Consider the following 24632-nt stretch of genomic DNA (forward strand, 5'->3'; position numbering starts at 1 on the left):
GACGTGTGAGAAGTGGGAAGTGTGGTGCTGCCAACTCGGATGTTTGCAGTCGGGTTGATTTCCAAGAGAACGGAAGGGCGAGCAACGCAAGTCTCCGTACGCTGCCCAATGAAAAGCTCCTACCGACCGCACGTCAACAATCCACTGGTACACGTGTGAGAGCCGGATGGAATCATCCCTCGCCTATTCATATATCTGCGAATGGAGTCGTATAAAATATATATTCGTTCAAATACTGCATATAACATATCAGAACACGTGCATGCAATGTTTGCAATTCGAATGCAAGTTCTGGTGAGATAGACAGCAAAAGCCAAGCAACGACAGAGCAGCGGTGAGATGAACTCGAAGCAGTCGAAAACGTGGAAAATCATGTCAAGCTATGTACGCGGTCCCATAGTGACATCTCTCATCATGACAGCCATAACGCCTTCCATCACACTGTGGCACGCCATTAAACACACCCAAACCCATCCCAGCAGCCCCAGAAGAAAGTCCATACACGCTTGGTATCACATCCATTGACACTCGCTCGACGCCCTTACGCCATATCGTTCAAGTCACTTCCCTCGCAAGCCATGTAGCATGTACACCAGCCGGAAAGAGATGACATCGGCGTCAACGTACACTCCGAGGTCGTCATACATATGTTGACAGTAAACAACAACTGAAGAAAGACTGCTTACGCCTTCTTGGGCGTGGCAGACTTCTTCGTTGTTGCCTTCTTGGCGGCGGCCTTCTTCTTGGGTGCAATGGCCTTGGCGACTGGTTGTGGAGCGCTCGACTTGGTGACGCGGCCAGACTTGGTCTTGCCAAGGACAACAGGTGCCTTCTCTTCAACGGCCGGGGCCTGCGACGACGTTAGCATTTGAAAGTGATCGAGGGTGGCAGCATGACATACAGCAGACGGAGTCTTGCGTGCCTTGCCAGTGTTAGCCTTGCTCTTAGTAGCAGTCTTCTTGGCAGCTGGAGCTTTCTTCGTTGTGGTCTTGGCCTTGTTGGTCTTCGCGGCAGCAGTCTTCTTTGCAGGTGCCTTCTTAGCGGTAGCAGTCTTGGTCTTCTTCGCAGCTGGTGCCTTGGTGGTGGTCGTCTTCGCGGCAGGCTTCTCGGTGGTGGTCTTGCCTGGTGCAGCAAGCTTGACTGGACCGGAGGTACCTGTGGGCGACAGCAGCGTCAGCAGGGTGATGATGATGCGTGAAGAATTCGGGTAAATTGTGTTGGGTTCTTGATGTTGATGACACGGAGATTCTCAGAACATCAACGGTGGAATCGAGGGAGCAATAGGGAGTTGTGATGATCGTTCGGTTTGACGTACCCTTCGGGCGCGCGAAAACGCCGCTGTCAGACCCTCGCTGAAGCGCCTTGTTGAATTGGGCGGTGAAGACGGCGTCGCTAACACCGGCAAGGTTGTTGTTGGCCAGGACATACTTCTTCAAGGCCTGGCGACTGTTGTAGACGTGTCATGTTAGCAAATGGTCGAGTCCTGCCCAAGCCAAGCTCTTGCCAAACTGGGTACCGCCGGCGACGGCGAGGTGGTGGTATCGACTTACGAAGAACCGTTGCGCTCCTTGAGCTGCATCAGAAGACACGTCAGTCAAAGTTTCAAAACACAGAATCGTTCGTGGGGCTCAGAATGCGATCGGACGTGGTGCACGTCGCAATCTGACCCTCGCGAGGACGTCCTGTCTTTTTGCGCCGGGATGGGTCGACTTACGCTGATGATGGCCTCCTTGATCATGTCTGCAGTATATACGCGTCAGTAACTGGCGAATACGATGAAAGCTATCTCAAGTCGCCGCGACAAAGGCTGCGATCAGGAGACGACGGCGAAGACGTACCAAGGTAGGATGGGTGGTTGGCGGTGGCAGCCTTCTTGGAGGCGCCGGTTGCAGTCTTCTTGGGAGGCATGGCGATTGATCTGATCGATGGATGTGATAGCGGGTAAGCTGGAGAATCGGACGGCGTAAAAATGCGAGCGGGTTTGTCGACGCGTTGTTGTTGTGTTGGACGGGGAGTGGGAGGGAAACGGCAGCTTCGCTGCGCGGGTGCGGGTGGGGTCTTGCTTTTATAGTAGGGCACCTGCCGCTGCGACTCCCACAATCACGCGCGAGGCAGTCGCGGGCTAGACAGGCTAGGCCCAATGAGGGACCAGCAAAACATTGTTCACTTTTCTGCGAAGCTCCCCTGCTGCTGCTGCTGCTGGCTGCTGCATGCTGTCCTCGATCTCTCTCATCCCCCTTCTCTTGGCGAACGTTCTTCTCTGCTGCTTCATGTTGTGCTGCAGGTGCTTGGTTGTGTTCTCGTCAACGCTGTCCTAGCCACCATCTCGCTATAACGTTTCCTCTGCTGGTCACGCGGTCTCGTCCCTCATGCTCCGCCTCAACTACTGCCTCTCCAGTCCGTTGCACGTGTCTGCTGCATTCAATACGCTCGTGACCTGCAGTACCGTAGCCAATCTGTTCTGCTGCTTCGCTTTCAGGGCGTATTGCCTGCCACCAAGGTGAGCGATTTAGACTTTCAGTGTTTCCTCTCATCATAAGCGGTAGCGCCGCAACAGCGCAGCAGGTGGTGCCACTCGTCGCGATATGCCTCGCACTTCTGGTCTTGCTTTTCCTTGCTCATACTACTACTTCGATCGAATGTATGAAATTAATCTTTCCTATGCACCTACCTCTGGACGTTCACGAGAGACACCGTCCGTGTGAAAGGAGTGCGTCTTACGAGGAATGAAACTGCGACCAGCAGCGTTAAGCAATCGGACTGATCACACGTCGACGCGACGACATTCGCGGGCTAGCATCACATGCACCCAAGGTGTATGTCCACGCCTAATTATGGAAAAGGCAGTGAAAAGTGAAAGGTGAGTGGAAGTAGAGATTTGTTTGCCATTGAGCAGCGTACATGGCAACAGCCAGCGAAATCCAGAGATTCCTCCAGCAACACCGTGCCAAATAGTATCCACAGCTCAACTTGGTCCTCCCAAAAAGGTTTTTATGTTTGTTTTCTCTTTCTACCAGACAGTCCTCCCTTCGCTACAACAACGTTTGCAAGAACATTCTTTCGAGTTCCCTTGCCAAGTCGAAATACCGTAGCAGTGCTTCAAGCAAAGATGTTGGAGCTCCAAGAGGTTCAAAATCTGGACTGATCCGGCACCTTCTGAATGAGTGAAGAAGATGTGATCAACGTGGTCGGTGTGAGCCTCTCAGTAGTAACTCTCACGCAATGCAGACAGGTGCAGCTTCGTCCAAAGGTAGAAGTCGTTGTCGCGGTTGTCGTAAGTAGATGATCTCGTGGGTCGGCGAGATCTGGTAAATTGTAGCTGAATATGTTATACTTCTTCGTGTGGTTTGAGTGATGTGATAGAGTATTCGAGTATCCGCGTCCTGTAGAGCCGAAAGGCCGAGAATCGGTAGAGGTGTGTGTCGAGAGGTGTGTGTCGAGAGGTGTGTGTCGAGAGGAAAGTCGTAGAGGAATAGCGATGCAGTCGTCTACCAGCCGGGGGTCGTCAGGCCGTAGATCGCATCTCGTTCGAAACGTAAAAACACGCCGGAACATAAGGACCGGGTATCATCAATCATGCTGCCCTCGAAAACTCCAGCTGGCTCGCCGGCCAGCAATCTGCCTTTCTGTTGAAACTCCACCCAAAAACGCCTGTCATACTCCTACAGATCGCGCTAGATTGGTCATTCAGTAGCTCAAGCCTCCTAGGCCTGAGCTGCAGGCGGACCAGCCGGCGCCATCTGTTGTTGGTTGGGCCGCTGTTGGTAGCCACCCTGCCTCTGCTGTCCCTGGAATCCGTTTTGGTCGTTGCGAGGTCCTCCACGACCTCTGCCTGCGCCGAACCCACCACCTCTACCTCCGCGGTAGCCACCGGTCGTGCGATTCGCAGGGTTCTGCAAGTCCTGTCCATTGCCCTGCTGTCTGCCCTGTTGTCCCTGTTGCTGCCTCTGTGCTGGGGCCGAGCTGATAGGTCTTGGAATGTTTTCGGGAGTGTCGTAAACATAAAGTTTCTTATCGATGGACGGTGGGATAGGTTTGATCTCAGTACCGAGCTCCTGCTCGATGCGGTACAGATTGAACCTGTCTTCCCAGTTGATAAGGTTGATTGCAAGACCAAGATGTCCAAAACGACCAGAACGACCGATACGGTGGAGATACGTCTCTGCGTTCTTTGGGAAATCGAAGTTGATGACAACGTTGACGGCTTGGATGTCGATACCGCGAGTCAACAAGTCTGAGCAAACGAGGTTGCGCATGGCACCATTGCGGAAGTCGTGGAAAACGCGATTGCGGTGATGTTGCAGCATCTTGGCGTGCGAGTAGAAACATGAGTAGCCGAGTTCGGTAATCTTCTTTGCAAGCAGCTCTACACGAGTGGTGCTGTTGCAGAAAATGATGGACTGGTTGATTTGAAGTCGACTGAAGAGAGTGTTGAGGCAGTGGACCTTCTGCTTCTCCTCAACGAAAGCGTAGTATTGCGTGATACCTCGAAGGGTAAGTTCGTCCATGAGGTTGATTTCGTGTGGGTCACTCATATGCTTGTCCTTGAAGTCCTTCACCACCACAGGGAAGGTTGCGGAGAACAGCATGACCTGTCTATCTTTGGGATGGAACTTGAGCAGCTGCTCAATGGTGACTGTGAACTCCGGGGATAGGAGCTTGTCGGCTTCGTCCATGACGAATGTCTTGACCTCTGAGAGATCAGCGACGCCCTTGCCCGCCAAATCGAGAATACGGCCAGGTGTGCCGACAACAATGTGCACAGGATCGCTGAGTCGGATGATGTCTTCTCGGAGGCCCGTGCCTCCCGTGGTGACCATGACGTTGATTCCAAGGTGTTTGCCAAGAGTCTTGCATACTTGCGAGGTTTGAAGGGCCAACTCTCTCGTTGGCACAAGAAGCAGAGCCTGGATCTTATCGACTTTGGGGTTTATGCGCTCGAGTGTGGGTATGACAAAGGCAGCCGTCTTTCCAGTGCCGTTCTTGGCACGTGCCAGTACGTCGCGGCCAGAGAGCGCAACAGGAATCGTCTCTTCTTGAATGGGCGAGGGCTTCTCGAACCCAGCTTCGTAGATGCCCATCAATAGCTCGCGCTTCAGATAGAACTCTTCAAACTCTAGGCCCTTGGTTGCAGTGACATCCTCCGTCTGTTGTCTTCCGTCTTTTGGCGGCGCTTTCAATGCCGACTTCCAATCACCTGAAGCTGATGCATCGTCGAGGGTGGTCGCCTCGAGCTTGTTGGCCAGCTCGGACGCCATTATGCGTGTGTGTAGTGGATCGAGAAGGGGTTGAAGCACTGCTGTGCTCTCGTATGGTGCGGTCGCCGAGCCACAAAGAGGGTGTTATGAGTGGTCAGCTGTGGAAAGCTGTAGAAACAGTAATGGCGAGGATTTCGTATCCTTCCGGCAGCAAGTCTGCCAAAGCGCAAGTGTGTGGTGTAAGGTGCAGCTTGTTTGTGGCAACACGAGGCGTGTGCGCGGAGCCTGTAAGTGAAGAAAGGCCTGGAGGCACAAGATCAGTCCAGTTCTTGGCCTGTTTTCAGATCCAGTCCAGCGTTACAGAATGTCGCTGGCGGCGGAGTGGAAGGCGGTATTGTTTTGCCAGCTCTGGATCGGCGGACAAGTATGATGAGTCCTAGGTGGGTGGTGGTGGAATTGTTGTGGTGCGTGGTGTTGCGCAAAGAAGCATGTGCGTGTGTTGCTGGTGGGCTGTTTGAAAGACGCAAAGCCAATGCTGAGCCCGTCCATGGAAGCCTGAGGCATTCACGCAGCAGTGCCAAAGTCAAACCTTAAGCTTCACGTCTTCTTCCTCACGGCCAACAGCTGATGAGCCTAAGTTTTAGTAGAAGCGGTCTACACCAGCTCGCTTTTCATCAAATAACGACACATAATGGCTAACTACCTAAAGTCGTTTTTTAAAGACATACCAGCAGATGACAACTTTTCCCGGTCTTCAGGGATCAAATCTGATGGAAGTTGGCCACCTCTACACCCGCTCAAACCGCATCCCATACCCATATACATCCGGCCCCATGGAAGGAGACGTGAACATCTTCCCACACTTCTTGTACACGAGCCTCCAGCCATTAGGCACGCCGAAGTCTTGCACCGTCCTAACGTGGTTCACGCTCAAGAGCTTGCCATGCTTAGCCGCATTCAGTCGAACAAAATCGGGTGTCAGGTCATCGATGTTGACTGTGATCGAACGGCGAGCGAGCATGAACATTTTCGCGAAGACGGCTTTGAAGAAGATCGGGTCGAGGAAGTTGAGAACGCCGAAGCAGACGATGTGATCGACTTCATCGGCAGTCTGGGGCTTCAGGTCAGTATATAATGATAATGCGGTTCCGATTAACATACCTTGACGAGCTCCTCCAGCGGCCCAATTCGCACTGGCTGTTGGTAGTATTGCTTCACCCACGGCTGCTTTAGCATGCCTGGGGAAATGTCGATGCCGTGTATCTTGGGACGAATACCCTGCTCATCGAGAATTTTGCCGAAGGCCCCGGTGCCACAACCCAGGTCGAGAACTGAGCCAGAAAAATCATAGTGGGCGGCGAATAAGATCTGGAACTCCCGCAGACCAGTCTTTTGCCACACATCGTTGTATCCGGGCGCCATTCTATCGAAAAGAGCAGTAGCTCTCTGGCATTGCGCCTGATTCTTGCGCTGCTGCAAGACTTTGGTGGCGAGCATCACGTCCATGAGAGCGCCGTGGCCACCGGGGAATGTGTGTTCAATCACGAGATCATCGCTCAGTTTGTTGCCTACAGGGTAGAAGACGACCGGAAGACTGTTGACCTCGATAACATACACGTCACCCGTGTCTCTCTCGAGGCGCATGTCCACGCGAGCCCAGCAGCCTCCACGAATCAGACCAAGGGCCTTGAAAGCGTCGATAGCACCATTCTTAAGGTTTTCAGCATCTTCGCCTTCGACGAGTGCGTATTGGATCGTGCCATTTTCGCAAGCCTCGAATTTGTTATGCCAGGTCAGAAATTCTTTTTCCGGGGACATATCGGTGGGAAACACGTAGCGCAAGGGGTTGAGCCCTGCCACGGTATCACCCATTTCGATGACCATAGCCGAGCACTCAGTACCAATGATGTAGTCCTGCACCATAACATCGAAGGTCTTGTTGTCCCCCTTCAGATAAGCAATGCGCTTCTGGACCTCGTCCTGAGTGTGGCAGATGGAGTTGTAGTCGAGCTTCAGCGAGCCACAACCGTCCGCATATTTCACGATTTTGGGATAGCGGCCTGGAGTATCGCGCGGGATGCTAAATCCCACCTTCATCGCAGCGTGCTGTAGGTCGAGCTTGTCTTTGACAAGGAACCATGACGGGTTCATCAGGACTGGAACGCCTTTTGACTCCAAATACTTCGTCGCTTCGACACCAGCTACAACATCAGATTCGATCCCCCACTACAAAACTTGTTTAGCTAGCCATGATCCTCAATGAGACAAGACTGGTGTTAGACAGCATACTTACCATGTAGTTCAAGAACATGTCAAAGGGCTCTTTGCAGATCTCGTCGATTTCGGCCTTAGCATTGGTCTTGGTCACCCAGCGAGTGACGAACTCATGTCTGGACTTGGGAATGTATCGACTGTGATCCGGCAGTTTGTCATACTACAACCAACCTCGTCAGGATAAAAGTGGAACATCGACAAGACGGGAACAGTTTGAGTTGTCAGACCTTTTCGAAGGGAGAGTTGGTACCCTGGTAGGAAGAGTTGACGAGGCAAATCTTCATGTTGAGTGTTCAAGGCGTGAAGTGAGCTTGTTGGAGGTATGATGCTTCGATGTTCGTAACGAGAAAGCGCAGGTGTGGTGTTCGACCCAAGTACTTGCTCGTGATGTTATAATCTTCGAAATCGGTTGCAGCTTGCCATTGCTTCTTATAGCAAACGCACTGCGGTAGCAACTCGTCCATCAACTGTTACAACACTGTGGAGAACTCAGCAGTGCAACAACAAATCACTGGCGGCTTGCTCAGTCGGTACATCTGCGATGGTGCATCGTGCAACTCGAAGTAGCCGCTTGGGAACGATGAAAGACATTGTTGGCCACAATACTCCAGCGACTGTGGTCCGGCTGGAGACAAGAAGTTGAAGATTGCATGAAACCTGGCCACAGCATTTGTTGGGAAAGTTGCTATCCGTATGTATGGAATATGTCTCGGATGGGCGTGATACGAAGGACAGGGGGATGTTTGGATTTTGTGTGCCTGAGGCACTCACGCAGCAGCGGCGCCATACTCAAACCAAGAGCTTCACGTCCTCCCCCGACGACAGCTGTTGCGCGTGCGCTTTCATTCATTCAGACTGGCCGAAAGAGAGGCGCCTATGCTCTCGAAATCGTCGCCACACACCAATCGTATGTTGTCTTTCGCTTGCAACATGTTCTCCGACGCGCCTGGTCTCGGCCGCAACTCCTGATACCAAGTTATCGCCCTCTGTAACAGTGCCCATATCGGCAGTTCATCAACGAAATCCATTGCCATCTTCCTTCCTCATCACATTCATCATATTCCACATCTGACCACACATATCAGATGCACTCTCGAACCGCGCAGGGCATACTTTCTCGGCTGAGAGGACGATTACAAGCATATAAAGCGTGTAGACCCGCTCGCGCATTCAAGACCTCCGCCAAGATGGACTCAGAGTCACAGTTCACGAAATCCGTCATTCAAAAACTTCGACCAGGGCAAATCCATCCCAGCCTCGTCGACCGCATCTCTCGCCGCGCTTACAGCCAGGCCTACTTCGGCGGGCCTAATCGAGGAGTGATGCGTGCGGTGTGGACCATTATCAGCCTCAATGCGGCCGTCTTTGGAGCCTGGCAATACGCGAAGGCTAAGAACGATCGAGCGCTCGACCGTCAACTGTACGAGAATGCGACACTGATGGAAGCGAACCTCCAAGCCGGCCGGAATCATACACTCATCACATCTGCCTTCTCACACCGCGAACCCGGACACTTCCTGTTCAACATGGTCTCCTTTCACGCTTTTGGTACCGTTCTGGCTACCGTGTCCGGAGTTAGAGCCGCGCATGTTATAGCTTTAGCTGTAGGCAGTGCGGCTGCTGGATCTGTGGCGTGGTTGTATCATCTCCGAACGAGCAAACGGCCTCAATCGACGATACAAAAGTCGAAAGGAGTGTTTTCGAGCTTCGGCGGTGGCCAGATCGCACGGCACATCTACGTCGGTCTTGGAGCCAGTGGCATGGTGATGGGCCTAGGAGCTGCAGCGACCTGCCTAAGGCCAAGTGCGCCGATGAACCTCATGTTTATTCCCATTTCGATCCCTCTCTGGGCTATCACGGCTCTTTACTTCGGTGTGGATGCATACTATCTCAACTCAGACAGCAAGGTTGGACATTCGGCGCATTTGGGTGGTGCGGTGTTTGGTGCCACCTTCTACCTTCTGGCGTTGAGGAACCGTGGTGGAATCTGGACCATGCTGCGAAGAGGGCTGAGGCGGTGATTTGATACGAGGCTTGAATGGACGTTGACTGGTTCCTCGCGGGTATGGCGCTTTACGGCGAAGGGCATATTGTGACTGCCATGGGCGAGGTCCCATGACGTATTTGAGAAGTGCTCCATGGTGAGACTCCTCTCTGTGGACGGATTGGGCACCATGGTCGGCTTTTTCTAGCGTTCACGCTTCGAAGTAGATGTCTGAAAGACCCGTTGGCACACTTCCTTCAAATTGCGGTCTTGGTCAACACAGCGAAGAAAAGCGGTCCCCATCTCCCACCACTCGGATGATCAGGCAGCACGATCCAACCATACTTCGTCTTTTCCGCCCATTTCTTCTCCAATTTACCCTCCAGCTCAGCATCACCTTCGCCTCCATTGAAGCCGACCTTCACACACCATTTGATACCCTTCTTCTTGTCTTTCTGAACCTGTGCTAGTACCTTCTCAACCACCCCATCATTCTCCGTCGGCTCAATGGAGCACGTCGCATATACAATCGTTGCCCCAACATTCGCGGCTTTCACACCGGTCATGAGCAGATCAATCTGCGTCTTCGCCAACCGCTTCGATGATCCAGGTCGCCAACTCGCCATCTCGTCCGCCACTCGACCGCCAGCCGCCGCTCTTGCATGAGCATGAATGATGTGTCTTTCTGAAGAGCATGGTGCATCGACAAGGACTTTGTCGTACCCTGTCGTTCCTGTCGGCGTCTTCACTCGTAGCTCATATTCTGCATTTGGCTTTGAGCCATCAACTCGTAATGTCTTCACTTGGTCTGAATCAAAGAGAGCCTTCGATAGATACGCCTTCAAGTTCTCCGCCAGACGACGTTGCCGAGCTCCGTCAGCTTCGTTTGAATGAAGATTTCCTGCGCGGATCTTCTCAGTCAAGACTCTCTGTTTGAGATTCGATGAATCGGCGTGCAAATGCGGCCAGAGTCGTTGCGCCAAGACGATCGATTTTCCTCCAGGTGCTGCGCAGAGATCGAGAACGTTGTCCTGAGGTTGTACATTAAGCAGACTTGCCACAAGAACCGAAGCTCCATCGAGATTCCAGTGTGACAAGATTCTCGTAGAAGTGTCTGGTGGAGGGAAAGGTGCGTCTGCTGGCTCTCCGTCTTTGGTGTATCGAACAAAGCAATTGGGCCTGAGCCCATCGTCCGAAGAATTGAGGGTCCTGCGAGGAAGCTCAAGGGGTTTGCTCTCCACTTCTGGGTGCTCTAACAACTTTTCGGCGTTGTCCATAGGCGAATATCGATTCAGGAGACACGCGTATCGTGTTGGCTGCAGTAGTGCCGGGTACAATGATTCGTTCCATCTTTCCTCGCCCCATATTGCTGCGTAGTGTCGATTGAAAGCATCGTCCGCAGACTTGGCGCCGTTTCGATGAGTTTTGGTCATTTTGGCAGAAGTCTTTGTATCGTTGTGTTGGGCGCAGAATTGATGTTGAGAGACTGCAAATTTGTCAGGTCCGTCCAATCGCTAACCAGACCCCATGGAGCCCGCACTGTCTCTGGAAAATCTTTGGAAGTGTATGAGTTCTTAGAATGTGGTACAATTCGTTAGCGAGGTGTAGTCGGAAGTTGATGCCTGAGGCACCACGCCAAGGCCGCTTTAAACTTTAGCTTCGCGGATTCATTCGAGAAAATCCAAGTCGCAAAGCTACAGCTCCCTCTACAAGTCGCCTATCACTCACCACAACTCACATCACATTCCTTACCGCCGGTGCCCGGAGACTGCTGCGACTCTGGGCCTTTGCGATCGATCTCACCAGGAAGACGCCGATCCGCGCAATATACAGCATAGTTGAAAAGAGAAGTCAAGATGTCGTTCCGTGGTGGAGGACGAGGTGGATTTGATCGCGGTGGCCGTGGCGGTGGATTCAGAGGCGGTGCGAGAGGCGGTCGCGGTGGTTTCCAGCAATCGTATGGTCCACCAGACCAGGTCTATGGTATGGCAGACAGGAGAATGAGCTACGGAAGGCAGATGCTAACGCACGAACAGAGATGGGCAGCTTCATGCACGCAACCGAAGGCGAGATGGTCTGCGAATCGATCAACACCAAAATTCCCTACTTCAACGCTCCCATCTATCTCGAGAACAAGACGCCCATCGGCAAAGTCGACGAGATTCTCGGCCCGCTCAACCAAGTCTTCTTCACCATCAAACCGCAAGAGGGCATTCAAGCCACTTCCTTCAAGAACGGCGATAAATTCTACATCGGCGGCGACAAGCTCCTGCCTCTCGAGAAGTTCCTCCCCAAGCCCAAGCCTCCGCCAGGCGCTCCAAAGGTGAAGAAGCCAAGAGGTGCTGGTGCCGCAGGAGGCAGAGGCGGTCGAGGTGCGCCAAGAGGAGGACGAGGCGCACCAAGAGGACGTGGAGGGCCACCAGGTCGTGGCGGATCGAGGGGTGGATTCGGCGGTGGCCGCGGAGGTGGCTTTGGAGGTAGCGGTGGCTTCAGCAGAGGCGGTTCACGAGGCACACCAAGAGGCAGAGGCAGGGGATACTAGTACGCTGTACATGAAGCATTGGCGAAGGCGTCTAGGAGTTCAATTGGGACAGGAGCCAAGGAGTTGCTACTGTGATGTTGCGCCCTCTCGATAGGGTAGCAAGGCGCATTGGGTCAATGGGACAAACGAAGTGCATTTATGGCACCATCATGTAAGACCAAAAAGCCAAAATTGTTCTATGTTCAGTCGCTTCCATTCTTTTGCAATAACGCCTAGGGTTGCTATCTCCCACGGAAGCCGTCGACTGACGGCGAGCATTGAACCTCATTGACAGACGGGCTCAAGCGATCTCCAGCATCGAAAACCTGGTTTCGAAACAGCCGAGACGTTCTCGCGGGAAGGATCGCTCGAACGCAAGCCTCACACCCGAAATTCTGCCCACCGTGGCCTTTACCATTCTAGAGAAGACAGAAACGCAAACACCGTTCTCCAAAGAACCACCGTCCTGCATTCACTTCCATAATAAATACCTACAAGATACGAGTTGGGCACACTAACACAATTTACGCGATCGCAAGATCGAAAACCGTGTTTGTCCTCCTTCCGTACCTTCCCGATTAGGAAGGCACGTGAAAGTCACTGCTAACGTAAAACATAGTACTAGGTCTCGGCTCAATATAACTCATCCACCGTAGCAAAAGTACTGGCAGTAAACAGATACTATCGGTCGATCAATAAATCAACCCACCGTCGCAAAACCCCAGGCAAAGATCGAAAAATCTGCAAAAGTTCACCTGCCAGTTCCCGACTCGAACCCGGGCCCCTTCGAATGCAAAAAGGAAAAGGCGCCAGCGACCACATACTTTGCTCGCCGAGCAAAAGAACTGCGTACTAGGCTTGCTACGTAGGCCTTTGAATCACCGGTGTGATTCGGGATCCTACGATTACCGCTAAGCCATCTAAGCACTAAACAGAGAAACACTTTAGTGTTTGCTTTGAACGAATGTAGTGCGCGCGAGGGGATATATGTAAGTTAGAACGCTTTTGGCCGAAGCTGTGCCGGCGCATGTTTCTGCCGCCGCATGATGCTGCTGTCGCATGTTGACGTTGGCGTCGCATACGTGGTTGTCGCCCAAGAGGTGTGTTACTCGTACGGAGGCAAGACAATGGACTCGGTCTACATTTGCCAGGCCCTGTGTCTACTTCCACGGGCATTCGACGATGCCGTTGACTTCATCAGGAGATGAACTTGTGCAGCTTCTGGACTCTCGCCGACCACTTCGTTTGCTCACTCTCAGCGTCTTGCGTCGCAAGCCCTGTTGATCACGAAATATCTTGCGCACTTCCACTTCATGAGCCTCACGGTCCCAACCATGGAGTTCTGTATACTAAACAGATCTGGTCAGAGCCACAAAAACTATGTCGATATTCACCATACTATCATAACTACACACACGAGGAACTCGAGGAATCAGAGGCGGAGGAATTTGACACACCTTCATTCAGTCTCGATGTATCTGCAGTGCAATATCTTGACTACCCTAGGCGAGTATCAAGTTGCTGCCTTCGAGGACGCAACCGCAAACCCCATGAATATGAGGCCACCCTCTCCTCGCCGTCCATGCACATTCGCACTACAACGCACACAGTGCCACACCTCTGTCCTCTTCGAAGTGCCCGAACTCAAGGGCAACGACATCTCAAGAAACTGTGACCTCAATCCGCTTTCCCAAGCCCTCCGCCTTGCCCTTGATACTTCCTGCGAATGCCACCTGCAGGTCTGCAATCGTCTCGCCATCCTCGTTGATGTCTTTTGACAATTCTCGAAACTGCGTACAGGAAAGCTCAATCCCAACCGTCTGCAACTTAGACAACCGCGTGACTCCCGCGAAGTAACGAAACGGGAATTCGCGGACGTGGAAAACCACGTTGAGATCGAGATGGATGCGGACATGCTTGAGATTCGGCAAGTCGCTTGCGAGAGCCTCCCACAAGCGATCGTAGGCGGGTAACATACAGCAGTCATGACCGACTGCTATGGCACTGGTGGTCCGAAACAAAACCACATGTGAGACCATTGTGAGCCGGCTTTGAGGGAGCCGATCGAGTACCTCGCGCAGGTCTTTCGCCGGGTCGCTAGACCAAAAGACTGTAGGAAGGCCGACACGAGGCTCGACCGAGCCGTAGAAGACTGGTAGCGCTTCGCTGTAGATGAGTCTGTTGGTGGATAGGATGCTAAGGTTGAGGCGGCCGAAACAGCAGGTGCAGGTAATTGGTCGTGGATCTGCTCCAGGGATGTCTGGAGAGTCCTCGTGGCGAGAGCAGCAGTGCTGTCGAGGTGGAGTCTCTTGTAGTTCGGTCCCGGCCTCTACCGCTTCCTCGTCATTTCCAACCTCGATCTCGCTGTTGCTTTGTACGTCGGGACTTCGGTATGGGTTGCTCTCCTCCTGACCCTTGTCCATGTCTTGATTCTCGTCTTCACCAACTTCCTTGAGCTCGTCCTTGCTCTTGCTCTTGGGAACAGTGAGTTCTTGGCTCTTTGCGAGTGGATACCGAGCCTCGACTGACTCCTCCTCCTCCTTTGTCCAGAGTCCAGAGAAGACGAACCCATAAATTCGCACTCTCAATTCAGGAGGCAAGCCCGTCAGGCACGCTTGCGGACTCTTCATCTTCGCCGGCGGCGTGGTCGCGCTCGTATCAGCAGTCGTTGCCATTATGGATGAAGGTGCGACGAGAAGATGTCTCGAGGTGGGTGGTGGAAGGAAAGTCCGCGTCGCAAGAAGTTTGGCGAGGATTTAAGCGAGCTGATCACATGCAAGGCACTCTTAGGCGTGGTCCGTGCACTTGCTCATTTCTCATGAACAGTCATTCAGTGCACTTCCGGCATTCAGTTAGGAGTAAGAGAGGTTTTTTTTTTCTTTTTGGATGAAAGTGCAAGAACTCAAGACCCCTCGTTACTGAAAGCCACGTAGCGTTCCATTCGAACGCTGTATTGTACCAGTCCATGTGTCTAGGCGATCCCTCTGCGCTGCCTGAAAATGGGCGTTCGCTGTGCGCCATCCGACACAACACTATTGTCCTCTCAATCAATCGCGTTAGAATCAGGCCAACCATGATTCCACAGCATTTCCACTCCGCTCACACTCACATCCACCCGCTTCCCCTCTTTCTCCGCCTCCTCCTCAATGGTGGACACCAACTTCTTCTCGAAGTCCTCCGCTTTCCCGCCGCCAGTAACGATATCCTCCAGAAGAACGTCTTCGTTTCCAAAATAGAGCAGCTGCAGCTGAATGGTTCGAACATTCGGGAGGCGAGCCACGCCGGCAAAGTGGTGAAACTCGAAGCAGTCCATGTCGACTTCCCAATCTACTTCGAGCTGTATACGAACGTGTTTGATGCCGGGTGTCTCACGGCGCATCCTGTGCCATATTGGTGCAAAATTGCCCAGACCAGGCTTGTCGAGGCGATCGATTGTCATCCCCATGCGTGAAGCCACCTGGCAGAAGAGAATTTTTGAGACGTACTTCAGGCCAGAATATGGCAACCGATAGCACACAAAGTTCAAGACTTCTGACGCTTGGTGGCCTTCATTTTCGTCAGGCAGACGAGATCGGACTTCCAGATTGCTGTAGAACACTGGCATGGCCTCCTTGTAGATGAGCCTGTTTGCACGAAGTACGGCGGGGAAGGCCCGTCCAAAGCAAGGGCAAACAATCGGCACCGGGCTTACTTGCATGGCATTCTCCTCATCTGGCATAGAACAGCTGTGGTGCGCTTTTGATGCATGGTACATCTCATCACCTTGGCCGTCATTCTTGCGTGCTGTCACATGCAAACGCTGCAGCACGAAGTCCGTGCGTTAGCTCCTTCCGCGTGAATGTCCAGCTCCACTTACTTTACCCCACCATATCGAAGCAGACAATTTGAGAAGAGGTAGACAAATTGCAGAGCCATAATACATCAGACTACATAAACCCCCCCAAACGCCTTCCCCGAGGTCGATCGAGTCAACCAGACCCCAGCGTACGTCGGTAAAAAAAAAAGGCATCAGCATCAGCAAGCCTCAATTCATGCCCCCAACCCAGCCAAATCCAGCAGCCAGATCACATCATAATAAGACAGAGAGCCACGTTCTTTTGCTTTTTAAAAGCCTTTTTCGTTGTTGTTCGATCTCATATCATAATAAAAAAGCACACACAAGGTATCACATCATCTAGAGTTCATCGTGGACACCGGCGTAGTCATCCTCATCACCAGTGACGGCCTCCTTGACCGCCTCGGCGGCGTTCTTGATCTTCTCCTTGACGCCCTCGGTCGCGGCGGCGGCTTGCTCGGGCATGCCGCTGGTGTCGACACCCTCGGAGCTTTCGGCGGCCTCGGTGTAAGCGTCGATGTGGTGCGAGCCGTTGTCACGGATGAAGTTGGCGAGGTCCTCGACGGTGCGGCCGCCAGAGTACTCGACTGGCTCGCCCTTCTCGCCAGCGCGGAACAGCTTGATGGTGGGGAAGCCCTGGATCTCATCTGGGACGTCGTTGGCGGTGGCATCAACCTTGGCGACAACGACCTTGTCGGCGTGATCCTTGTAGAGACCGGCGAGCTCGTCGTACTTGGGAGCGAGGGCCTTGCAGTGTCCGCACCATGGAGCGTAGAATTCGAGGAGAACGTCCTTCTCGTTGTCGATCACGACATCCTGGTAGTTCTTAGCCACAACGACGGTGACTGGGCCCTCTTGCTTCTCTGGAATTGGCTCGCTCTTGATGCTTGGCTCGACCTTGCCGTCAACGAAGTCTCCGACGAATTTGCCAATCTTCTTCTCAGTGAGCGACTTGACATCACCGGCCTCGGCGTAGGGGAACTTCTGGTTCTTGGAGGTGTCCTGGATAGCGAAAGCTGGCCACTTGCCAACTTCGAGGTTGAGGTTGCCGGCGTGTTGGCCGAAAGAGCTGGCGTCGATGGTGGCAAAGTTGACCTTGCCCTTGTACTTTTCGGCGATTGGCTTGAGGTCCTTGCTGAGTTGCTCACGCTCCTCGGCGGACTCGGAGAAGATGTATGCGAGAGGGATACCAGCCTGTGTGAATTTATCAGCATTCAGATATCACCTTTAAACCGTGCAGTTGTCCAACTTACGGCCATGTAGCCAGCGTAGGTCTCAGGGCCAACCTCGCCAATCAGAGGAGTAGCGGCGGTCTTTGCGAACTCAACGATAGCGTCCTTGTCGAACTTCTCGTTGAACTCGTTCTTGCCCTCATCGAAAGACTTGTACAGAACAACGGCCGGCTGCTTGACAGCCTCGGCCTTGGCCAAGTCGGCATCGTTGGTAGCAGCGAAGAGGTAGTTATCCCTCTGAGCGTCGGCCACCTCTTGATACGTAGCGTTCGAAGTCTTGTCATCCGCGGCGAAGAAAGCCACGAGAACCACCTTGTCTGCGGTCTTGAACTCGTCGAGGGCGGAGGAGGTGGTGAGGAGGGAGACGGAGGGCATGGACTGCTTGGTCATGTACGAGACAATGGCGTCTGCTTTCCGCGCGCCCGAGTAAGGGGAGATGTTCTCGGTGCCGCGGAAGACCTTGAGGGTGGGGTAGCCCTCGACGCCGTAGCTCTGGCAGAGTTCTGACTCGGCGGTGCAGTCGATCTTGGCGAGCGCGATGTCCTTCTCTTTGAGCGTCGTGGCGGCTTCTTCGTACTCGGGGGCGAGGGCCTTGCAGTGTCCGCACCAGGGAGCGAAGACTAAGGAATCGGTCGATCAGCATGTGATTTGAAGATTAGTAGGAGTTTGAGGATACATACACTCCGCGAGCACAAGCTCGTGCTCCTTGACGAACGGCTCGAAGCTGTCCTTTCCGAGATCGACGACATCGCTGGCCATCGCCAGGGCGCTGAGGCCCAGCAAGCTGTACGAGTAGCGCATCGTGTGTGTGACGGACGCGAGAAACCGAAAGTCGAGATCAATCCAGCAGATCCTCAGAAGCAAGATCGAATCGAGTTGGACGGTGGTGAGTTAGTTGTCGAAGGGGGTAGTAAAAGGGAGAGAGATCAAAAGGTGGATTGGAAGATTAGAAGAGCTACTTGAAGGGCCGGGTAAGGTGTGCATTTGGACCCTTGCGGCTCTCCGGTACAGCTCTCGCCAGCTGGTCTCTTCCACCCTCCGCCTCCAACTTTAGCTCACCCTCGCCCATACTTTTTGCTCTCTGACTCTCTCACACACGCCAACACAATTCCCCGGTAAGAAATGCATGCGGAATCCCTTCCACAAAGCTGACATCTGATTACCATTCCTCGTCAATTTTCAGCAATTCCTCACACCTGTCCTTCTGAGAAAATGGATCTTTCACGCATCAGATGTTGATTATTCACCCATCGACAAATCCCACGCGCCTGAGGATCAGCCACACTTAACGACCAACGGGCTCTGGCCTCCACCGCCACAAAAGCCTAATCTACCAGACACGTTGTGCTCTTGGAGAAGTATATTCACACATGTGTCGAGTCTCGATCATGGTCGTCGATGTTCACAACCGCCAACAATCACGAGCATAGCTGAGCACGTGGGGAGTGGAAGGGCGAGATTGCAGAAAGATATCGATGAGATTGTCTGGCAGATGTGTCTCTGTGATAGTAAAGAGTTCATATGCGTAATTTGTATGCCTTGGTATTGACCAAGTGGCTTCTCCGAGATCTATTCGATTTGCGAATTGCGACGGCGACAGTGATCATTGATCAGTTGTGCCAGCCCAATATCAACAATCCTCATCCTTCAATCTTGACCACATGGCGGCACGATCTTTCCAGAGGTTACCTGCCAGGCCCGCTCCTCTTCGATCTCGTTCGCCACACCATGTATTGTTCGGTCATTAATCCTCCTCGCCAGCCTGCAGTGCCATTCCCAAGTCCCTCCCAAGTCTTTGTAGTTCGACCAAGCCGGAAAAATCGTGTACGACCACAACCAGGTGGTCTGTATGTGCCTGATGTTCGAGTACCGGAAAGTCTCCTTATGTCCTGGTGTACGTAGAGTGTCGTCTTGCAAACCATGTATCCTCATCCATGCCATCGATTATCGATCACCCCCTGGAGATATTCCCCAACTGCGTCAACGCAGCCGTCAATTTCCTCCTCGCCGCCAACTCATCCCCATCCTCACTGGGTCGATAACACTGTCTGACAACCGCAAGCAGTGAATGATATAACACATACCTGATGCAATCATCAAAATCAGCTTCAATCGCATTCACTAGTACACACGAGGTGAGGAAAGACTCACAAATACTGCCTTGTCCTCTCACTCGTGTCCCTGATCGGCAGCCTTCCAAACCCCTCCGGAAAACTAGCACTCGGCTGATAAAAGCAATCTGACATAAACGGATCGCCCCAGATCGCCGTTGAGAAATCCAGAATGCCCGAGACAGTATTGTTGTTCGTATCGACGACGATGTTCTTATCTGCAGACATCTCCAAGATGACGAGGCTTGGCTGCGTAATCTGGTCGAGCACAGCACGGTGACGACGGGATTGGTCCCGAATGAAGTCATAAGGGAGGCTTATAAGTGCGTCTTCGCCGTCGCGGAGAGCACTTTCGAGAAGGCTGGCGAAGCAGCGGGACCAGGTGGTTGTAGTTGAGGATGATCCGTTCAATGGACGGACGGCGCCGAAGGCTGGGCCTGTGACTTGGGCTAATTGGCGGACGTACCGTCCAAGGCTTTTGTCGATGCTGGCGAGGGCTTGGGTGGAGAGGTCGGGTTCGACTTCGGAAAGGATGGAGCCTTTGAAGGGGCCGTTGATGAGGTATTGGCTGCCGAGGGGCATGATGGTTTTGTTATATTCGATCAGTCTTGGGACCAGGAGATCCGTTCGTCCTCGTAGGGTCTGCAAGACGATAGCCTCAGTCTGGAGTCTCTCCTCTTCATGTCGAAGCAGCCGGGCGTGAGATGATGGTCGACATCGTAGAACGTAGAAGAAGTCTGACAGGGGCTGGAGACGAAAGGCCCTAAAGACACTCCTGTCCAGTCTTTCGACCTTGACATTCCTCGTCTGTAGAGCCTTGATAGCAACCTGCTGGACAGAGCCTCGATCAGGTGATCTCGAACTCGATGCCATCTTCTTGAACCTAAACACCGGTGGGGAGACCGGCTCGAGGACGGCCGTCATTTTGTATATCTGTATCTGCCTGCCAACATCAAGAAGGGCCGAGAGACAGCGGAGGAGAGATACGCCCTGTCTGAAACGTGTGGGCGGTATGTTGGTCTCCCCCGGACACCTCCCAGACCGAGTAGATGCAGACGCAAATGAGGCAGGTGAAGATGGTGTGGATGGAGGCGTACATGGATCTCGTGTAGACGTCAGACGACTGACGCAGACATACCGAATAAGACCGGATTCGTCGATGCTGCAATTGGCGCTGCGTTCTAATCACGACCGCCACATGAAGTGCAGGCTCCTTCCACTGTACACCATACCGCTTAACCCGCAACGTGTGTGGCCAGCGACAAATGTAGAAGATGTCAGTGGGCATATGGGACACGGGATATGCCCCAAGGAAACGCACTGACGGGAGGAAGACCGGACAACAACCAACAACAGGCGGGTCCAAGGATTGATCCATGGGGCGTGCCAATAAAAAAAATGTCGCAGGCGACAGTTTGAACGCCGAGGATCCCATATAGGAAGGAGATCACAGAAACCCTCGCGTCCGGCCATGCTCTTGGTCGTCTAGAAGAACGAACGGCGCCGCGGGCGGTCGAATAGACTCGGAGACAGGCGAGCAAGTCGTCAGCGCTCGTCTATCTGCGCCGGAGAAGAGTTAGCGGCGATCAGAATCGGCCAATGAAACCGAGAGAGTTTGGAAAGGCGAAGTGTGGGGCCGGCTTTGCTAGAGGTGACTGGGGCAAGACGAGAAGAATATCCATATTACAGATCTCACAGAAAAGACGGCCCTGCTGCCCCGTATATCAACGTGAGACTTTCGGTGTCCCGAGATCTGGTGTGACCGCGCCGGACGAGAACTGTTACATGCGATGGGTCGGATTTGGCAGTAGACAGGTGCCACGCGCAAGGCGATCCATGCTGTGCTATACACCATCGTATGGTGAGCTGAGGTCTGGCTGGATCGGTTAGCAACCCGGGTGTCCACGTAGTGCGCACGTTGCAGACGCATGGCTGGCGACACAAAGATTGATTGACATGGCCTCGTCTCCGATCGTGAGATGGCTCGCATCTTGGTAGTGGCCGGCGTGATGCTGGGATGCTGCAGCATGGCTTGCAGCAATATCCATGGTGAAGGTGGTTCCATTGCAGCGTATGATTTCATTCCTTCTGTCGACCAAAGCCATCCCAATCCACCAGGCAGCTTCGTCCGCGACACTGAGGTCACCTTTCAGCCAAAATGCCCCATAGAGTTTTCGGCAGGAATGCGCCTCGTTCCATTAAGCGAGCGGTTGTGAGGATCCAGTAGCCCGTTGCGCGGAATGGAGAAGCCGAAGATCCTCCTCGCCTGACATGTCGCCTCTACTCGACCGATGTGGATGCCACCGAACTCGATGGCATATGTGGCCCCCACCATCAGCAATACGAGGAAATGTGCTCAAATAGTTATGACCGAGTGACTGCGGGGGTATGTCGTCGATGGCAGACGTATAAGGCTGATCATGCCGTTGAACTGGTGCCGTTCACTTCGCCTCGTCCTTCGGGGTAGGGTCGAAAATCTCCGAAATATTGTACCGCTTTAGCCGCTCGAAGCTGTCGTTAACCACGCTGACACCGCAGATATGCTTTCACTCAGTCAGCGTTGGTAACGAGGTAGGATGCACGTGGCAACGAGCAATGCCAAACTCAATGCAAGCCACTTACCTGATAGACTTCCACGACGACCAGTAGCTCGTAATTTTTCAAATCAACCTGATGGCCTGGCCCGACAATTGACGCCACCTGTTTAATCACGCTGTCGCGGGTTAAGGTGTTGTGGTTACGGAGAGTCGGCCGAATAGCAAACTGCCCGAACAGTGTTAGCATGCGAGTACGAATGCGCGAATATCTCACGCTTGGTCGGCAGTCGATTGGGCAGCAATTGGAATGGAAACCGTACCGTTCGCTTCTGAAAAGGTTCTTGATGAAACTGTGGTGCGAGAACTTCCTGAGCCACATGCTCAAGGCCTTCCGTTGATGCTCGGCCCATGAGAGTCATTGGGGACAGTCGCTGGGCGAATCGAGTACGCTTACGTGCGCGATTCTCCATCGCTTCTTCGCAGATTGTCTTGACCAAGGCCACGGGGTCAACCGGCGCGATGGTCTTGATGAATATGACTGCAGTGTTTGTCAGAGGTGTATGGTCTGAAGGCGTTTGACATATGACAGCATCTGAAGGCGTTTGACATATGACAGCACCTACCACATTGGACGTTGATCTTCACTGGCGTGAACAACCGAGCAGCTCCCGGCTTGCGGATATCGTCGACTTCCGCCTTGATCGCTTTCTCGATGTCTTCCTCGTCCTCGTCGGCTTCTGCACCGTCCTGTTCCTGGCCAGCTTGAGGGTACAGACGCTCGGCGTACTCTGTGAAGAGGTCCAGGATCTCGCCAATGCACTTGCCTTCCTTGCCCTTGCTACATGTCACCCAGACGCCACTGTCGCCAGGCTCAATCGTCTTGGGGGGATCGCCGCGCCGTGGCACGCGCCATTGCTTCTTGGTCTGCGAGATGTATATTAGCACAGCCTGCTCGTGCGCCACACGTGACGATTGGCAGCCCTCGAATTTCGGGGCAGATTCTGCAGAGACTGACCTTGGACCGCTTTTCGGCATTGGCTGGTGCGTCGTCCGCCTTTCGTTTCGTGCCCTGCTCCATTTCGCGACGGCCGATGGAAAGATTCCGTGGTCGATCGTGGAGATGCCGAGTGCGTCGCCGAAGTGGTTCACGTGTGCGAGTGTTGCAGGGCGTGAAGAGAGGTGCGAAGTGGGGCTTGACTCGAGCGACCTCAAGCTTCAATGCTGCCAGCTGCCAAGAAGAGGGTAATCCTTTCGACGGATGAATTCAACCACGACATCGGCGAGGACCAGTCTTCACGTTCTCTTCACTTCGTTCTGAGTCACAAGCTCATATATTGTTAGCAACCTCCAAGACCACATCTTAGCATTATTCGTTGAAAGCCAGATTTCCTCCGTGCCGAGCGGCCAACGCCGGGCAAGAATCGTGTCTTCATCTTCCACCATATTATTGGCTTTCAATCTTGACCACATATCTCCCTCAGCAGTATTTAATCAGCAAAATGACCCCCGGCCAGCCATACACAGCGTCTACGCTGTACCCAAGCCCATCCGAAGCATCACTAAAGCTACAGTTCCTGGGAAAGCAAATCAAAGATGTGCAGGCACCAGCAGCAATCATTGACGCAGCGGTGGTCAGGAGGAACTGCAAACTGATGCTCGACACGGCTGAGAAGCTTGGGTGTACTTTCCGCGCCCACGTGAAAACTCACAAGACCAAGGAGTTGTCCGAATTGCAAGTGGGAAAGGACTCAAAGTCTGTTAGATTGGTTGCTTCGACACTCTCCGAGATCGAACACCTAGCACCCTGGTTGTACGAATGCAAGTCACGAGGCAAGGAGGTCAGTGTCTTTTATGGGCTGCCTTTGTCATTATCTGCGGTATCACGCCTGGCTGCGATAGCGAGGGTGCTCGGGGAAGGGACGGTCGGTATCTTCGCAGACCATCCGACTCACGTCAAAGTTCTGGATCAAGTGGACGAAAAGACATGGCCCGGCAAGATTCCAGTGTTCTTCAATGTCGACGTTGGATATCACAGAGAAGGCGTTGCACCAGACTCAAAGCAGCTTGCAGATGTAGCGTATGCCATGAAGGCATCAAAACGCGCGACTCTCGCAGGCGTTTACACGCACTTTGGATCCAGCTATGGAGTGTCCAGCCCAGAAGAGGCACTAAAGGCCATGGCCGGCGAGCTGCAGGGGTTGGAGCAAGGCGCGATTGAATTCCTGAAATGTACTGGCGCAGACATCAGCAGCGACCCGAATGCTCCCAAGGTTGTCCTTTCTCTAGGAGCATCACCCACGGCGACAGCAATCCAGAACCTCTTGGAAGGCGGCGACGAGTTCAAGCAGTACCGTGCGGTGATTGAAAATTGCCAGAAGTCTTTCGAGGTCGAGTTTCATGCAGGCGTCTACCCGGTGATGGACATGCAGCAACTCGCCACGAGAGCGCGACCACAACATGCGGTTGCAAACCCACAGCAGAGTCTCCTCTCTTTCCAGGATCTCGGCATGCGGATTCTCACAGAAGTTGCCAGCGTGTACCCAGAGCGCGAGGAGGTTCTCGTAGCCTCTGGGGGAATCGTTTTCGGTCGCGAGCCATGCAAGAGCTATCCTGGCTGGGGAGTCGTTACGCCTTGGCCAGCGTCAGAAGGGCAGGTATACGATCCTGAAACGTCCAAGACTGGCTGGATAATAGCGCGGATTGCCCAGGAACACGGTAACCTGACGTGGGAGGGTCCAAAAGACAACTATCGCGAGCTGCAAGTTGGCGACAAACTTCTTGTGTGGCCGAATCACGCATGTATAGCCAGCGCGAACTTTGGCTGGTATCTGGTGGTGGATTCGGACAAACCTGACCCTGAACGCATCGACGATGTCTGGGTACGATGGCGAGGTTGGTGAGGAGATGTTGTAGAAAAGTAAAACTTGGCGTGGAGTTGCG

The 24632-nt window shown here is 53.3% G+C and overlaps 12 protein-coding genes across 12 annotated transcripts; 3 read left to right on the forward strand and 9 right to left on the reverse strand.

Annotated features, from left to right (window-relative positions):
* Positions 1-682: 682 nt before the first annotated feature.
* Positions 683-1908, reverse strand: M409DRAFT_23396 (uncharacterized protein; the record flags this gene model as incomplete). The annotated part of the gene is made up of 6 exons (XM_033806776.1): positions 683-850; positions 902-1155; positions 1316-1446; positions 1551-1573; positions 1715-1740; positions 1839-1908. The coding sequence occupies 6 exons, from the start codon at positions 1906-1908 to the stop codon at positions 683-685; spliced, it is 672 nt and encodes a 223-aa protein (XP_033667093.1).
* A 1796-nt stretch (positions 1909-3704) lies between these two features.
* M409DRAFT_66697 (uncharacterized protein) lies at positions 3705-5258 on the reverse strand (the record flags this gene model as incomplete). Its single annotated transcript, XM_033817051.1, has 1 exon — positions 3705-5258. One exon carries the CDS (start codon positions 5256-5258, stop codon positions 3705-3707), a length of 1554 nt encoding a protein of 517 aa, XP_033667094.1.
* A 727-nt stretch (positions 5259-5985) lies between these two features.
* M409DRAFT_55071 (uncharacterized protein) lies at positions 5986-7756 on the reverse strand (the record flags this gene model as incomplete). The annotated part of the gene is made up of 4 exons (XM_033812904.1): positions 5986-6315; positions 6360-7424; positions 7492-7632; positions 7700-7756. 4 exons carry the CDS (start codon positions 7754-7756, stop codon positions 5986-5988), a joined length of 1593 nt encoding a protein of 530 aa, XP_033667095.1.
* Positions 7757-8794: 1038 nt separating this feature from the next.
* M409DRAFT_66698 (uncharacterized protein) lies at positions 8795-9493 on the forward strand (the record flags this gene model as incomplete). The annotated part of the gene is made up of 1 exon (XM_033817052.1): positions 8795-9493. One exon carries the CDS (start codon positions 8795-8797, stop codon positions 9491-9493), a length of 699 nt encoding a protein of 232 aa, XP_033667096.1.
* A 220-nt stretch (positions 9494-9713) lies between these two features.
* M409DRAFT_66699 (uncharacterized protein) lies at positions 9714-10889 on the reverse strand (the record flags this gene model as incomplete). The annotated part of the gene is made up of 1 exon (XM_033817053.1): positions 9714-10889. The coding sequence occupies one exon, from the start codon at positions 10887-10889 to the stop codon at positions 9714-9716; it is 1176 nt and encodes a 391-aa protein (XP_033667097.1).
* Positions 10890-11327: 438 nt separating this feature from the next.
* Positions 11328-11758, forward strand: M409DRAFT_33968 (uncharacterized protein; the record flags this gene model as incomplete). The annotated part of the gene is made up of 2 exons (XM_033810310.1): positions 11328-11439; positions 11493-11758. Coding segments are annotated over 2 exons (378 nt in total), but the record flags the coding sequence as incomplete, so codon positions are not given.
* A 1880-nt stretch (positions 11759-13638) lies between these two features.
* On the reverse strand, positions 13639-14652 carry M409DRAFT_55074 (uncharacterized protein; the record flags this gene model as incomplete). Its single annotated transcript, XM_033812905.1, has 1 exon — positions 13639-14652. One exon carries the CDS (start codon positions 14650-14652, stop codon positions 13639-13641), a length of 1014 nt encoding a protein of 337 aa, XP_033667099.1.
* Positions 14653-15020: 368 nt separating this feature from the next.
* On the reverse strand, positions 15021-15731 carry M409DRAFT_55075 (uncharacterized protein; the record flags this gene model as incomplete). The annotated part of the gene is made up of 1 exon (XM_033812906.1): positions 15021-15731. The coding sequence occupies one exon, from the start codon at positions 15729-15731 to the stop codon at positions 15021-15023; it is 711 nt and encodes a 236-aa protein (XP_033667100.1).
* Positions 15732-16151: 420 nt separating this feature from the next.
* M409DRAFT_23404 (uncharacterized protein) lies at positions 16152-17845 on the reverse strand (the record flags this gene model as incomplete). Its single annotated transcript, XM_033806777.1, has 3 exons — positions 16152-17006; positions 17066-17664; positions 17725-17845. 3 exons carry the CDS (start codon positions 17843-17845, stop codon positions 16152-16154), a joined length of 1575 nt encoding a protein of 524 aa, XP_033667101.1.
* Positions 17846-18995: 1150 nt separating this feature from the next.
* M409DRAFT_55077 (uncharacterized protein) lies at positions 18996-20079 on the reverse strand (the record flags this gene model as incomplete). The annotated part of the gene is made up of 2 exons (XM_033812907.1): positions 18996-19128; positions 19196-20079. 2 exons carry the CDS (start codon positions 20077-20079, stop codon positions 18996-18998), a joined length of 1017 nt encoding a protein of 338 aa, XP_033667102.1.
* Positions 20080-21596: 1517 nt separating this feature from the next.
* M409DRAFT_66703 (uncharacterized protein) lies at positions 21597-22770 on the reverse strand (the record flags this gene model as incomplete). Its single annotated transcript, XM_033817054.1, has 5 exons — positions 21597-21698; positions 21778-21918; positions 22013-22230; positions 22316-22616; positions 22708-22770. 5 exons carry the CDS (start codon positions 22768-22770, stop codon positions 21597-21599), a joined length of 825 nt encoding a protein of 274 aa, XP_033667103.1.
* Positions 22771-23191: 421 nt separating this feature from the next.
* On the forward strand, positions 23192-24592 carry M409DRAFT_55079 (uncharacterized protein; the record flags this gene model as incomplete). The annotated part of the gene is made up of 1 exon (XM_033812908.1): positions 23192-24592. One exon carries the CDS (start codon positions 23192-23194, stop codon positions 24590-24592), a length of 1401 nt encoding a protein of 466 aa, XP_033667104.1.
* Between the last annotated feature and the right edge of the window lie 40 nt (positions 24593-24632).

Source organism: Zasmidium cellare (genome assembly GCF_010093935.1).
Source record: "Zasmidium cellare ATCC 36951 unplaced genomic scaffold M409scaffold_19, whole genome shotgun sequence".
Taxonomy (NCBI): domain Eukaryota; kingdom Fungi; phylum Ascomycota; class Dothideomycetes; order Mycosphaerellales; family Mycosphaerellaceae; genus Zasmidium; species Zasmidium cellare.